Source organism: Malaclemys terrapin, chromosome 6 (genome assembly GCF_027887155.1).
Source record: "Malaclemys terrapin pileata isolate rMalTer1 chromosome 6, rMalTer1.hap1, whole genome shotgun sequence".
Classification (NCBI taxonomy): Eukaryota; Metazoa; Chordata; order Testudines; family Emydidae; genus Malaclemys; species Malaclemys terrapin.
The window spans coordinates 63,809,235-63,824,384 of record NC_071510.1 but is presented as its reverse complement, the minus strand read 5'-3'; the positions used below and the strand labels follow the sequence as shown (position 1 = coordinate 63,824,384).

The following is a 15,150-nucleotide window of genomic DNA, read 5'->3' as shown; positions in this document are numbered from 1 at the left end:
GCTCCGGCGTGCTAGGCCGGCCCCGGCCCGCGAAGTGCTGCAACGATGGGGGCAGCAACCCCCACACCACCGACCTCCCCCCTCCACGGCGCGCCGCTGAGTCAGCGAGCGCGTGCGCACAACAAAACGCGCGTCATGGACTGGCCGGAAGCTGTTCGCCCGGCCTCCCGATTCAAATGTCGCGAGAGTTAAAAGAAGAACAGGAGTAGTTAAAGAGCACGACCCATAGGATGCCGCTTGTCCTGTCTTCCTTGAGTGACAGTTCTGTAGTCCAATAGGAATGTGGCAGCGAGGGCTTCTGCGAGTCTGTGGGCGGGCCCGCCTCTCGCAATTCCTGCTGCCCTGGCAAGAGCTCTGTGTCTGTGAGGAGCGAGCGCGCAGTAGTGAGTGATAGCGGGGGAGGCGGTGATTCCCCCCACCCCTCCCCAACCGCCATGGCCTGGGCAGCCACCTCGCCGGCGGACAAGGAGAGGTAACGGCACCCGCGGGGGGGCAGCCCCTGTTTGCGGTACCTCTGGCCCCGCTGTGGCCCCTGCGTCCGTGGGATGGGAGGAGGCGCTGGGGCTACTCTGTCCCCGGCCCGCACTCGTCCTGTAGGTCTGGTGCCCCCCAGAGCAGGCCCCGGGCGGATGGGCGCTGCCCCCCGGCTGCTCCTGCCTATGGAAGGGGGATGGGACCTACCTGCTGGGCGAGCGGGTGACAGCTGCGTGCGGCGCTGGGCGCCACTGCTCAACGAAGGCGCTCTGGAAACGTGTTCGGGGTGACTAGGGGGCGCGAGTGAGCGGCGAGGTGTCACGAAGCGATCCAGCGTGGAGGGGGCGATAGGGGCAGCAAGGGGTGTATACATTTACGCCCAGACAGTGTTACCTGAAATGAGCAGCTTAAATCTGTCCCCTTGTTGGATACGTTATGTTACAGTCTCTAGTTACATGGTTACAGAAATATTTCCTTCCCACGACCCGCCAGTGCCTCATTCAGTGGGCAGGATGGGCTGTGCTCACTTGGGGGAGCCACTATTCAGTATTTTGTTTTCTCCCTATTGTTCAGTGTGCGGCCCTAGGCCTTATGTGCTGTACACTATTCAAACCCTACTCTGAAGACAGTGTTATTAATTTGATCATGGGCTTTTCTATGGGATTATCACTACAGTGTCGGAGTGCATTGTAGAGATTAATTTTATCTTTGCAATACTCCTGTCAGGTGAGGGGGTGATGATATTCTCATTTTACCCGTGGTGAACTGAGGCACAGAGAATGGAAGGTGAAGAGTATCCACTAATTTAGGTGCCTGGGACCTGTTTTTTTTTTTTTTTTCTTTTCAGGATACTTGGTGTTATATAGCACTTTATATATTCAAGTACAGATCCCACTGATACCTGTTGCAGTTGTGAGTGCTTGGCATTGAGTCCCAGATTCTCAATTTGGGCACCCAGAAAATGAGGAACAAACAACTTGTGACAACCTATGAAAGGCTGGGTTTAAGTGACTTGATAAACATCATGCAGGAACTCTGTGGTAGCATAGGCACCGACTCTGTGGGTGCTCTGGGGCTGGAGCACCCAGGGGGAAAAATTAGCGGGTGCTCCACACCCACCAGCTGCCAAGCTCTCATTGCTTCCTTCTCTGACCCCCAACGTGCCACATCCCCACTTCTCCCCCTCCATCCCAGTGCTCTCCGCCTAACAGCTGTTTGACGGCGCTTACGACTTTCCGGGAGGGAGGGGGATGCGGCGTGCTCAGGGGAGGAGGTGGAGAAGAGGCAGGGATAGGGACTTAAGGGAAGGGGGTGGATTGGGGGCAGGAAGGGGGTGGGGTTGGGGGTGGGAAAAGGCAGGGTGAGGACTTTGGGGAAGGGGTGGAATGGGGGTTGGGTGAGGGCAGGGTAGGGGTGGGGCCAGAAGCAAGCACCCACTGGACAGAGAGGAAGTCGGCACCTATGTGTGGTAGTGACATTAATCCAGAGCACTATTCATCTACCTTAATCATGTGAACCATCCTTCATCTTCCTGCTGTCTGCTGCCTCATTTACTACATACTTTCCAATTTTGGTGACAAATAAGGTGGGAATTCTGCAGAAAACAGTCTCCTTTACTACACAACCCTGATTCATTTCTAGAGCTCAGTCCATCCTGTGCACTGAATGAGGTATGGGTCCTGTGGAAAAAATAGGAGTTGTGTATTTAAAGATAATGCATCTGCGCAAGGGGGCTGAATCAAGGTTTCCCAGGCAACCTTAATTCAGGCATGTCCTAACTTCTGAATGCTTGATTTTGCAACCTTAATAATGTTCTTTTATAGTCATTTGTTGTATGCAGTTGCCTAGGTTTTTAAAAAAAGCAAACTGAAAAAACAAACTCCATCATGTAGCATCACACTGATAGCCATATGGTTCATCATCAGGGTTGAAACCTTTAGATTCACTCCATGTACCTCTGCCACTGGAGTAACTGATAAAAATAATAGGTTGTCATCCTCTGTGTAGATCAGCACTAGAGATGGAGGGAGAACACACTTTGCCAGTAGGTTTCCCACGTATTTGCATAGATTCTTAGCCCCATCATTCCTAGTTCTCCCTCTTCTGCTCCAATTCTGGCAGTGTCATGTAATGGGAAATGTCTGGCAACTTCAATATAATCATCAATGTAGAGAAAGTTAGTAAGGAATTCCTGTTTACTCTTTAATAATGCTAGAATTTAGGTTTCCAAATGAAATTGGAAGATGACAAATTAAAACTAACAAGATTTTTTTGTGTGGTGTGTGTGTTTTTTGTGGATAATTAGCAGTGGGGTTCTCTGTAAGATATCACACTCTGGAGCTTAGCAGGATTTAGCAAAGGAATTGATTGATTTTTTTTTATAATAGCTTTCACAGCTGCTTAAAATAGGACAAAATTGTAAGGGATATAAAAACTCATGCTTCGGAGTTTTAGCTAGCCACTAACCTAGTATTAGGAAGAATCTCTCCCTATGGTTATTCCATCATTGTCCACGGTGTGGTTTTTTGCATCTTTCCCTGAATTGTCTGGTACTTTCACAATCTTGCAATTGTACTAGATAAACCAATGGTCTGATTTGGTATGATAATTTCCAAATTTTAGAAGTTGGCATTCCTTTGAGGTTTTTTTATGTGCTTTAGAAGATATTACAAAAATCAGTATTTTCGGAACTTATGACTTTTTTTTTTTTTTTTAGATTCATCTGCATCTATCCAGCATACTTAAATAACAAGAAGACAATAGCAGAAGGAAGAAGAATACCTATGGACAAAGTAATTTGTGGGTTGCATGGGGAAACTAAGTTTTGCTTCATGATAGCTTGGAGGGAGTTTGGGAAGGAACTAACAATTGTGGACAAGGCTACTTAAGTTTTTTTTTTTTATAAGAAGGGGAGGAAAGTTGATTGAATTCTGTAACATATTTGAAGACTGACCATTGGTGTCAAAATGTGAATTCAATATGGGAAAGGCTGGTTTCAGAACCTCTTATTGTCACATGAGCAAGGCTCAAACACATCAGCTGGGAGAGACTGGATGCAACCTTGAAAATCTCTTGAAAACTTACTGCACAAAATCTTCTTGCCCATCCTTGCAGTGATGAGGGAAACAGATACTGATCACCTGGGCAAAAAGGATTTTGTAAGGCTGCCTTAATAATTTGCTTGTAATTTGATTATCTAACTAGTTTAGATGTGGGTGTTTTGCACTATTGTTTTGACCCTAGAGGCTTCCTGTAATATCAAGGATGATGGGAAATAGAACACATTTGAGTCACTGTCTGTAATGTACTATTTCTTGTCTGTTACATCTGTGTCCACAACCAGTGCTTTAGGAGCCCAGCTGATAGTGGAATAGACATGGCTTACCGAGAAGTGATTAAACAATGAACTACTAAAACATCCATATTCTCTATATACTTTCTTAGATGTTTTTCCTGTGATAGCAAAAAGTCAGTTGTTTTAACTTGAACTAGGAGTTAACTCTGTTACTTGAGTGATCAGGCCCCTACATCTCTGATAACTGATGCCATGGCCTTCTGTTCCTTTCTCTTCAATCTCTCGCTGAATCCTTGGCAAGAGATGCCTGTCACTAAGTCAATACTCTTAGATCCTCAGTCTGTAACTGAGGGTGTGTCTACACACAAACAAAAACCCTGCAGCAACAAGTCTCTGACCCTGGGTCTTATAAACTCAAGCTTGTGCTACAGGCTAAAAATAGCAGAGTAGACATTCCTGCTTGATCTGGAGCCCAGGTTCTGAAACCCACCAAGCAGAGTGTGTCTCAGAGCCCAGGCTCCAGCCCAAGTGAGAACGTCACATAAGCCCAAGTCTATAGGCCCGGGCTCTGAGACTCATTGCTGCAGGTTGGTGTTTGGGTCTTGGGCTTTTTTTCCCCCTTCTAATTGCTTAAGCCACACGTAAAGAAATCTCTTACTCCTATCTCACTCCAAAGAAACCAAAATTGTTTTTCTAAAGTACTAACTCTGTCCCCACTTCTTCCTGGGTTCCTGCCGAGGCCTGTCTACAGCTAACATTTGAACCCATGCTTCTTTTTTCTTCTCCTATGGTGCTTTGTTCCTTTCTTTCTGATATATTCCAGGAAATGTACATGTCCTGGTTCATAAATAACTTACATAAGTGGAGAAGCAAGCTGATCTGTTTTCCCTGATCCATCTTTGTGCCCTTCCTTTCCCTGACTGCTGCTTCCCCTGAGGAATTTCAGGAGCTAATCCAGTCAACACCTAATTACTATGGATTTGTTTTTCAGCAGTAGATTATTTTTTAAAAAAGGCAATGTAGTAATTTAAAACATTATTTTAATAGGCCATTGAAAATCCCACATCTACAGAAATCCAAGATGTATGTGCGGCAATTGGACTCAATGTGCTTGTAGAGGTAATGTGAAACTTTATGAATACATTAAAGACTTATTTTTTTAAAAATTTTAAAAAATGTGCTGTAGAAAAAACATTGTCATGTAAACTTATCAACCAAGTCCTCTGATTTCTTTGAATATAAGTTAACTTAATACTTAAGGGGATGTTGGAAAAATTGGAGAGAGTACAGAAAAGAAATTTAAAAATGGGAGGGTTAGAGAAAACGCCTTACAATGATAGACTTAAAGAGCTCAATCTGTTTAGCTTATCAAAAAGTACGTCATGAGTTTTCTTGATTAGTGTTTAAGTACCTTCATGGGGAGAAAATACAGGTACTAAAGGGCTCATTAACCTATTGGAGAAAGGCATAACAAAAACCAAGGGCTGCAAGCAGGGCCATCCCTAGGTGGGTGTGGGGCCCGGGACAAATCAGCCTCCCTGCTAGTCTCCTCGTGCCCAAGCGGCCGCCACTCGCCTCCTCATCCCGCCTGCCTACCCGCTAGTCTCCTCACCATCCATCCGGCACGCCTCCTTCCCCCTGCCTGACCGCCGCTCTCCTCACCATCTGCCCACCCACCTGCCTCCTCACCCCCTTCCCACCTTCTGTTCGCCTCCTCATCCCTCCCGCCTCACCTGAATATCAGGACAAATGGTGTCCCGATCGTACATTGATTGGGACATGGGACAAAGTACTAAATATCGGGATATTTCCAATTTTATCAAAGCACAGGTCCCCCCAAAGCCAGGGCCCTGGGCAGTCTCCCCGATTCACCCTACCCATGGGACGGCTCTGGCTGCAAGATGAAGCCAGACAAATTCCAATTAGTAATTTGGCACAATTTTATTAACATTGAAGGTAATTAGCCATTGGGACTTAACTAGTAAGAGAATTGATGGATTCTCCTTCTCTTGGCATCTTCACATCAAGATTGGATGCTTTTCTCAAAGATATGTGTTGGCCAAATATATGTTGTTGGGCTTCATGCAGGGGTAACTGGGTTCTAGTCTGACCTCCTATATGTCACAGGTCATAGATGTCTCTTTTGGTATTAAAATTCTGATAGTTTAACTGCATTGGCACTTAAAGTGCAGTTTGACAACAGAAAAGAGTAATTACTCCAGTACCTTACATTTACAGTATTCATTTTTAGGTTAAACTTATTGATGAAAACCCTAAATGTTTTTATGAGGATATAAGATCTTCCTTTTAATGTATACATTCAAATACCCTGTCAGCATCAACCAAGTCACTAGTCATAATTAAATATAAAGAGATTTTTTCTGAGAAATAAAGAACACTTCAGTTATTCTTTGGCACATGAAATGCCTATTAATATAAAACATAACCAGTAGTACCATAAAACTTGCTCATTCAGGTATGAATTTTGCCAGCGCCATCTTAAATTTTCATAAATCAGATTTTTTCTTTAATCTGTACAATCAAAGTTGCTAGTATTATTGTAACAAAAATCGGAAATTAAGTTGACCGTGATATATTACAAAGCATATATACCTTTATCATTATGCTTTCAGAGAACTGTCTGTATTTTTTTTTTCTTATCCCTTGGAGACACACAACTATTGACTTACTTGGGGGGAGGAATAGCTCAGTGGTTTGAGCATTGGCCTGCTAAACCCAGGGTTGAGAGCTCAATCCTTGAGGGGGCCACTTAGGGATCTGGGGCAAAATCAGTACTTGATCCTGCTAGTGAAGGCAGGGGGCTGGACTCGCTGACCTTTACGGGTCCCTTCCAGTTCTAGGAGATGGGATAGCTCCATAAAAAAAATAAATGAAACTTTTGTAACAGGAGCAAAGCCAAATAAAAGAGAGGAAGAATCTTTACTAGGGATTACAAAGGGTTTCAGAACTTTCAAGTGAGCATCACATTTTTCAGTAGTAAGTTTTTAAGAATTAGTGGATTAGATTGGTTTCATCATCATCTTCAGGAAAATTTAAAACATTAGTTGTTTGAAAGGAACTTTCAAGTACCTCTATCTTATGATGATCACAATAGTCCCCTATAGCCTTAGACTCTGTGAATCTCTGATGTGTAGAGACATTCCCTGACCTAGACCCAGTGTGCGGGATAGGAGTTATAAAAGCCCCTTATCCACCTGGGGAAGAGTAGTTCAGCTGTGGTTGCTGCATAAGACAGCCTATGGCTCTCACAGGTCAAGCATGGGAAGTATGATGGAGATAGGGCCATAGCACTGTGTTGTGGAGCTGCTTGGTGGCATCCCACATGGGGCTGTTGTAACTTTATCTGCCTAAATTATGCAGGGGTGGTTTCAGTGCTCAAACTACCCAGAATCTCAAGGATTTTAAAGCCACCTTTGCCCCGGGCTCTGGATGTGCAGCATGCAATCTTCCCTATTGTCTTGAAGAATGTCAGAGGTTTAGATCTTTTCCCTTTGTCTAGATGACACTTCCCTCAGTGTTCTGTATGGATTGCTTAAATGATGCCACCTTCATTTCTAAATTACAGAATTCTAACACAAAATTGATAAAACCTTAATCAGATTTATCAAAATGCAGTGCTGATAGAGCACTGAGATGTAATGTTTCATACTCCTCCTTTCAGATAACTGCTGTCGGGGTGTGTGGCTTATCTCTGGAACTTTGGGAGCAGTGACTTTATCAGGATGTTTAAATACAAATAGGTATGCAGCTAAGTTATAAATAATTAATTAAACAAAACTTACACAGAAAATAGACAAACATAAATAATTAATTGGTGGTAATGTCTCATTAAAGATAAAATTTTAATGATATTCTTCAGTAAATGTAGTAATACACATTTTCATACTTGAATTCTAAGCCCTATAAATGGTTTCCATATGTCATAGACCCAAGTTTTTGTTGTTTTAAGGCCAGAAGGGTTCATTAAATCATCTAGTCTGATTTCCTGTATGTCACAGGCCATTAAATTTCACTCAGTTACCCTGTATTGAGACTAATAACTAGGGCTTGGCTAAAACACATCTTGATTTGAAGTCTCCAAGAGATGGAGAATCCACCACTTCCCTTTGTAGTTTGTTCCTCTGGCTAATCACGCTCACCATGTGAGTTTTATTGTTTTGTTTTTTTAATTGTGCCTAATTTGAATTTGTCTGGCTTTAACTTCTAGCCATTTGTTCTTGTTATGTCTTTCTCTACTGGATTATGAATCTTTTTTATTACTCGGTACTTTCTCCCATGAAGGTTCCTAGACACTGTAATCAAGTCTTTCAATTTTTTTGATAACCTAAAATCAGACTTCTGAAAGGGGTACCATAGTCTGGAAAGGTTGAGAATCGCTGAGCTAAATAGATTGAGATTTCACAGGCATTTTCTCTAGTTCTCAAATCATTTTTGTGGCTTTTTTCTTCACCCTCTTCAATTTTTCCACATCCTCTTTAAAACGTGGACATCAGAACTGACAGGGTATTCAAGTGTCTGACTCACCAATGCTAATATCACCTTCGTACTCACTTCTCCCCTCTTCATGTTCAGTTGTCTGTCCACTACGATTTTTAATTTTATTTTTTTTTCAGTCACTGCTTTCCATGATGCAGTCCCCCGTTTTGTAGGTGTGGCCTGCATTTCTTGTTCCTGCATGTATAACTTTGTATTTGGCTGTATTAAAATGCCTTTTGTTCAGATGGGCCTGGGTTACCAAGTGATACAGATGGCCCCGTGTGACTGTCCTGTCTACATCATTATTCATCTCTTCACCAATCTTTGTGTCATCATTATTCATCTCTTCACCAAATTACTTTTATCAATATGTCTTCAAACACCTCTCTGGTTTTGTGCTGTATGAATTATTTTCTGAAGAGAAATTTGGGTGAGGATAACTATTCTGCTTCCTTTGAAAAAATGTTCTTCTCCAGTGTCTTAACAGTATTCACTTCATCCTCACTAATCCAACCCACACCTAGATTGCCTTAACCTCTGAAATTTTGTTCTGAAGTTATTTAGTATACATTACAACTAACCCAGTGGTAAATTCAGAGTATGATCATATTTTCCCAATAAGTATGTGTGACCGTTCACTTTCAAAGCATGTACATAAAGTCTACATGGCTGTGACACCTCCCTCAAAAAGGTTACATCTATGAGCAGTGTTCACTGGTTATAGGCATTTTAGTACATAGCAATTTTAAATTCATATTTATTTAATGTCTGATGCTTATCTTATAAAATGCCTTTCTGCCTCTTAATCTCTAGTTTAACTATGTTATTCTTTTTTCCATTTGCTAGAAGAACAAGTTGTACCCTAGAGAGTGGAACCGTGATATGCAATATAGAGGCAGAGTACGAGTTCAGCTCAAGCTGGAAGATGGCAACCCATGTTTACCTCAGTTTCCAACACGTGAGTGGAGTATTTGTTGAGGGGGTATGTGCAGTGAGAAAACTTGGGTAACTATATATTCTTACCTACTTAGAAAAAGTTAGGGTCTGTTGCCATAGTGTCAGGCTGTTTGTGTCTCCCACGCTAATGTTGTTGTGACCAATCTGTTAAAACATTAATAGAGAACTTTGTCATTATGCATTTTAGATCCTACCATTTGAAACATTTGGCCACTGTAAGCCATATAAACTGGTAGTTAAATGAGATGAGCCTGTTAGCGAGGATGTGATTCTGTTTTAGAGTACAGTCTTCAGTCCTGTATTTCCTTCGATGGTGCTTTATTCTCACTTTAAAAATTGGGAATTGAACATTCTTTTGGACACACTGGGTGACCACTGTCTTCAACAAAGCAGCAGTGCTACTTTAGTGTACTGTGTTGTAGTAGAAGGTTTCTCTCCAAAAACACAAAAAAATCTGCTTTAAAACTACTGTATTTCACTTAGTCTTTTCTTGTGTATACTGTTGTCATACCTCCGTTAAATTTCAATGCAGTTGATAAATTGATGTAGTAATCCTGTTTGATATTGCGATTTTCTGCCTAAAATACTCATAGGAAATCTAAAATACTAACTGGCCTAACTAAAGAAGCCTTGTTAATGTTGATAGGTAAGCAAGGAATTAGTGTGCAGAAAGGATAGGGGCAAAGGCTAATCTACAGGGTGGGAGAATGAAAGTGCTGGAAACTATAAAGTGCCATTAATGGTATGATGGCTTCATGAGCTCCACTGATCAGAAGGGGAAGCTAGAGCCATGGAGTCTTCTGGTGGGAGCAAATAGTTGGATTAGCATCTTGCTCCCCTGTAGCATGTTTTGGTTGTCCAGCCGGTTGTCCTTTTGAAGTCCAGACTAGCCCCAGATAGTTACAGTATTAGCACGCCAAGTCCATATAAACAAAAGGCAGTGTGGTGGCTTTCTGGAGGCTTGGCCTTCCCCTGCACTGTTACCTGTGAAGTGAGTAACTGCTATGGGAAAGTAAGGTGAGGGGAGGGGGCTGCACCTCATTGTCTGTCTGTGCAAGCTAGTCAGCAGTTCTCAAATTGTGGGTCGTGACCCCATTTTAATGGGGTTGCCAGGGTTGGCATTAGACTTGCTGGGGCCAAAGTCCGAGCCTCACCACCCAGGGCTGAAGCCCTGGGTGGTAGGGCTCAGGTTACAGGCCCCCTCTTGTTTGGCCCCTGCCCCGGGTGGTGCGGCTTTGTCTTTGGCCCCCATGGGGGACGGTGAGGCTCAGGAAGGCTCAGGCTTCAGTTCCTCCCTCCTGGGGTCGTGTAGTAACTTTTCTTGTCAGAAGGGGGTCACAATGCAATGATGTTTGAGAACCCCTGAGCTAGATCATAGTCTGATTAATAAAGAGCAACTTGATTCCTTGATTAGGTCCAAAATTATTGTGACTTTTCTCTAGGCTTGCTCTGGATTCTATTAGTGATGATTCAGTTTAAAACTGTTCTGCACAAGTTCCCCCAGCAAGCACTGAGTGCCCTATTTCCAGAGAGCACCCAATATCCCACAGATACAGGGGAAAGAAGCAGAGCTTGGACTTTGTATCCAACTTGACAGAGGTTCCTAACATTAGCTAGGGATTCTAATGTTCAAAGTGTTACAAATGTTCATATAAATTAACCCTTGCCTTTTGTTTCTAGGTAAATCAGTGATGCTATATGCAGCAGAAACAATTCCCAAACTGAAAACAAGGACACAAAAAATGGGAGGTAGTGACCAAAATCTCCAGCCAGGAGAGGGAGGCAAAAAAGGCAAAGGGAAGAAGAAGAAGTGAGCCTGTCACTGGCATAATTGTTACTTTATAGTCATTCTACGACAAATATGGATGGACGTTACCATTTGTGAATCTGAACTGAGATACAGAAAACAAGAAAACTGGTGAAGCTGTACAGAATGGTCTTCAATTTTTTACTGAAGTGGAATGCATGTACTGTGCCTGACATTGTGTAACAGTATTCACAGAACTCCCAAATCCAAAGGTAGCAGCCAGTTTTAAAAGTTACAAACGACGTAGACAATTTGAGGGTGGAAACATGATTCTTTTTATGGATAAATATGCAGTTGTTTGGCTTTCAAAATAAACAAAAACAAAGCTTATTTTATGCAGACTGGATATTTGAAGTTGGTTGCCTTAGTACAAAATGTATCTATGCTGATAAAGAGAAATTTGTCTTAAGTCTGGACCCTATATATCCCTGTGCTAGGAAAATTTACAATGAAGTTATCATTACTGTGTACATTTCACTTTTTAATCATTCACAAATGTTAAGTCTAATAAAGGTGGAAAAAACAAATTTTGAAAATCCAATTGTATAAAATACTTTAGTTGGAGCTTCATCACTGTTTTCCCTCCCTCCCTTCCCCCCCCCTCCCCCCCCGATGCCTATTTGAAGAGAAGATATGTTCTACGTCCCACTCCATTAAAAGTTTGTGGCTGGCTGCATTCTACTGTGGGATCAGATGTCACAGACTCTCGTATGCTGCCATGTATATGAGAAAGGGCTTACTGACTTTAATGTTCTTTCAGCTTTAAAAAGAAAGTACCATCTATCTTCATTCTTACAATCAGATATAGGAAACACAACTTTATTAATCTCATCATATACAAATATCTATTTTATGAGAGGTGCATATTGCCTTGGTGGGGAAAAGTTCACTTTGTGCAGAAGCTTAAGCTGATCTGGATTCATCAGCTGTGGGGAGTAGGATAGAATAAGGAGGACTCTTGGAAGGAAGGGCTTCGCAGAGAGTAAAAAGTGCACTTTGTAAGTTCCAGAGGAAGGGATGGTTTGGGAACATGAAGGGGGGGAGAGATTGGAGAGTAAAGAGCAGAGCCTGTTCAATAAGGGATCTCATATAGGTCTTTTTCCTCCACTTACACGTTGAGTGAATCTCCATGTTTATTAAATGATCATTCTGTCTCTGTTCAGGAGAACTCTGTAAAAGTGAATATAGCACTTGTTAATGTGTGTTTACAGGCACTGGCAACTGATCAGTTTTATTTATATACCTGTATGTAAATTGTGATATTTAGGATGATACTCTTCTCTTCCCTCCTGCATGTCTTTCCTGACATGCATCTTTTATGTGGTAGCTGTTTAAGCAGTGTTAAAGTGTATGGAGTGTTAGATTTGACTGTGATGGATTATAAAATCACAAGGATATGCTCACTTACTTTATTTCAGTTCATCTCAGCCAAGGTTACTAACACCTGTGCATATCATTGTGATGAATCAAAAAGCCTGGTTGTGGGGGATGACAGCAGAGTTTTAATTCTTGACAGCATAAAGACAAGCCCCACAAGAATTTCAGAGGGTGATCTTCAACTTTTATTAAAACCTAGCTAATGGTTGATATACCATGCAAAACAATGTGAGTGTCTCCAATTTGACTCATTAATGTAGTATTGAGGTGGTTTTTTTTTTTAAAGACTGCTTACAAAAAATACATAAAGCACTGGCCCCAAAAAGTGATATGACAGTTGTTTTATGGTAGGTTTTGACACTAGGTTTGGAAAATTTGGGAAAGTAGATGCTATATTATGCACTTGCTATACAGTCATTGCTTTTTCTGTTGTAAGCAGCTGAAATACAAGTAGGTATTTAGTGTGACAGCTGATTAGTATTTTCTCTATGGGGGTAAAGTGTATGCTAGGACATTCTCAGTCATGTGAAGATATAGCTACAGTATCTTACTTAGAGTCTCTATGCAGATCTTAGTTTTTATATTACCTGTTTCTTCTGTTCTGTAATTCAGAGTGTTGTGATAGCTCTTTGGATATCTTACCTGAAGGTGGCATGGGGAATTACTGACACTTTCTGGAATCAGTGCCAGAGGACTGGCTATTACTTTAGGCAATACTTAATTTCCTATATAGTCTTCTAATTGGGAACAGAATTCTTTTTCTGTAACAGTCAGTTGAAATCTGTCTTGACTACTCTTAGATTTTGCACAACTGCAAAGGGTGAGAATTTTCACTTACTAACTACACAATACATAATTGCACATTAATTATTGTTTCATCATTATTGCAGCTGAGCAAATTCAAAAATTCATGACCAATCTAGAGTCGGATAGCCAAAGGTGCTATTGCTGTTACCCTGGATGAACTCCATAACTCACAAGGCTACCTGCAGTAAAGGGACCTGAAGGCCACAGAAGGAAATAAATTTTGTGGGGGGGAGGAGAGAGATGGGGTTATTTTAAAACTTTGAGTAATAGAGGCTCTTTGTGTGAGCCATGCATGCATAACCTACTGTGAATTACTCTTGGAGAATCTCTGTAAACACACACTGGGATTTCCAAAACTAACAGTTAAAGAAAGAAGCTGCATCTATACTGAATGCTTGAACTGACGGAAGCCTTACCACGTGAATGATATGCTAACTGTATATTTTTGTAGTGACTGACATTTTATTCCAAATATTTATTAAGAGAAGAAGTTGTTGAAGGCTAGGAGAGTCTGAGATTCCATTACACACAATGAGTGGAGCATGTTTATTGAAATTTCCATTCTGCCATGGAAAGCAGTGACTGAAAAAAAAAAAAAAAAAAAAAAATGAGCCAACGGCTACAGGCAACGTCCAAGCCATCTGCCTCCACCCTCTGCCCAGTCGGGCCTGACCCGTGCCAAGCAAGGAGCCAAATGATCATTTTGAAGATGTGCCCGAGTGCGACCTACCAAACTATTCCCTGGATCCATCTGTCCCAGTGTTCTCCAACTGCCTCTCTCTTTTCCTCCCTCCTTGGACCACTATAACCTCAGACTGATGGGTCCTCAGCACAGTGGAACAGGGTTATACTCTCCAGTTCCTTTCTACCCCCCTTTCCCACCCACCTTCCCCATCCCTCTTCAGGGACCCCTCTAAAGAGAGTCTCCTCGCACAAGGGGTAGAGGGGTTGCTACACCTGGGTGCAGTGGAAGAAGTTCCTCTCGATTACAGGAACAAAGGGTTCTATTCCCAGTACTTTTTAATCCCAAAGGCCAAGAGCAGTCTACGGCCCATCCTGGACCTGCAAGACCTCAACAAATACCTAAAGAAGTTAAAGTTCCGCATGGTTTCCCTGGCTTCTGTTATCCCCTCCCTGGATCTGGGAGACTGTTATGCCGCCCTCAACTTGAAGGATGCATACTTCCATATAGCAATCTTTCAAGGACACAGACGCTTCCTCCAGTTTACAGTGGGGCCCCACCACTACCAGTTTGCGGTCCACCATGCCAGGCCCCAGATGTGGCCCCTTCAACAATGGCTGGGAATGGTTTTGGCTGGATTCCCAGATCATTGCCATTCCCCAGGCGGTACTTACCTCGCTGCAATGGTGGACCGACCACAGGACAGTCCTGAAGGGGTTCCATTCGACAACCCCCATCACTCCATCAAGTTGGTGTCAGACGCCTCGGACCTTAGCTGGGGTGCACATCTCAGCGACCTCCAGAAACGGGATGTGGTCCCCGGAGGAAGCAAAGTGGCACATAAATGGCAAAGAGCAGTCCGGCTGGCATGCGGAGTCTTCCTGCCCCACCTGTTGGGCAAGGTGGTACAAGTCCTGACGGACAACACAGCTTCGATGTTCTACATCAACAGGCAAGGGGAAGCGCGCCCATTGGCTCTCTGTCAAGAGGCACTCCATCTATGGGACTTCTGCATTAGCCACAAAATCCACGTGGAAGCTTGTCACCTTCCGGCGTCAAGAATATGCGGGGGGACCAGCTCAGCAGGGACTTCTTCTCTCACCATGAGTGGTTGCTCCATCCAGAGGTAGCCTGCATGATCTTCCAGAGGTGGGGAACTTCCCAAGTGGACCTGTTTGCCACCAGACAGAACAGGAAATGCTACCGGTTCTGTTCTTGGCAAGGTCTGAGCAAAGGCTCCCTCTCCAATGCCTT

General features: G+C 42.9%; 1 protein-coding gene across 1 annotated transcript; it reads left to right on the top strand.

Moving 5' to 3' along the window:
* Positions 1-333: 333 nt before the first annotated feature.
* Positions 334-11,557, top strand: SRP19 (signal recognition particle 19). The gene is made up of 5 exons (XM_054032622.1): positions 334-472; positions 3,191-3,266; positions 4,817-4,888; positions 9,113-9,224; positions 10,904-11,557. The coding sequence occupies exons 1-5, from the start codon at positions 435-437 to the stop codon at positions 11,035-11,037; spliced, it is 432 nt and encodes a 143-aa protein (XP_053888597.1). The 5' UTR covers positions 334-434; the 3' UTR covers positions 11,038-11,557.
* Positions 11,558-15,150: the final 3,593 nt, after the last annotated feature.

Excerpts from the sequence above, each read along its gene's own strand:
- SRP19 (XM_054032622.1), top strand. The coding sequence starts at position 435 with ATGGCCTGGGCAGCCACCTCGCCGGCGGACAAGGAGAG. Across the intron at positions 473-3,190 it reads TCGCCGGCGGACAAGGAGAG|ATTCATCTGCATCTATCCAG; the intron begins GTAACGGCACCC and ends TTTTTTTTTTAG. Across the intron at positions 3,267-4,816 it reads GAAGAATACCTATGGACAAA|GCCATTGAAAATCCCACATC; the intron begins GTAATTTGTGGG and ends TTATTTTAATAG.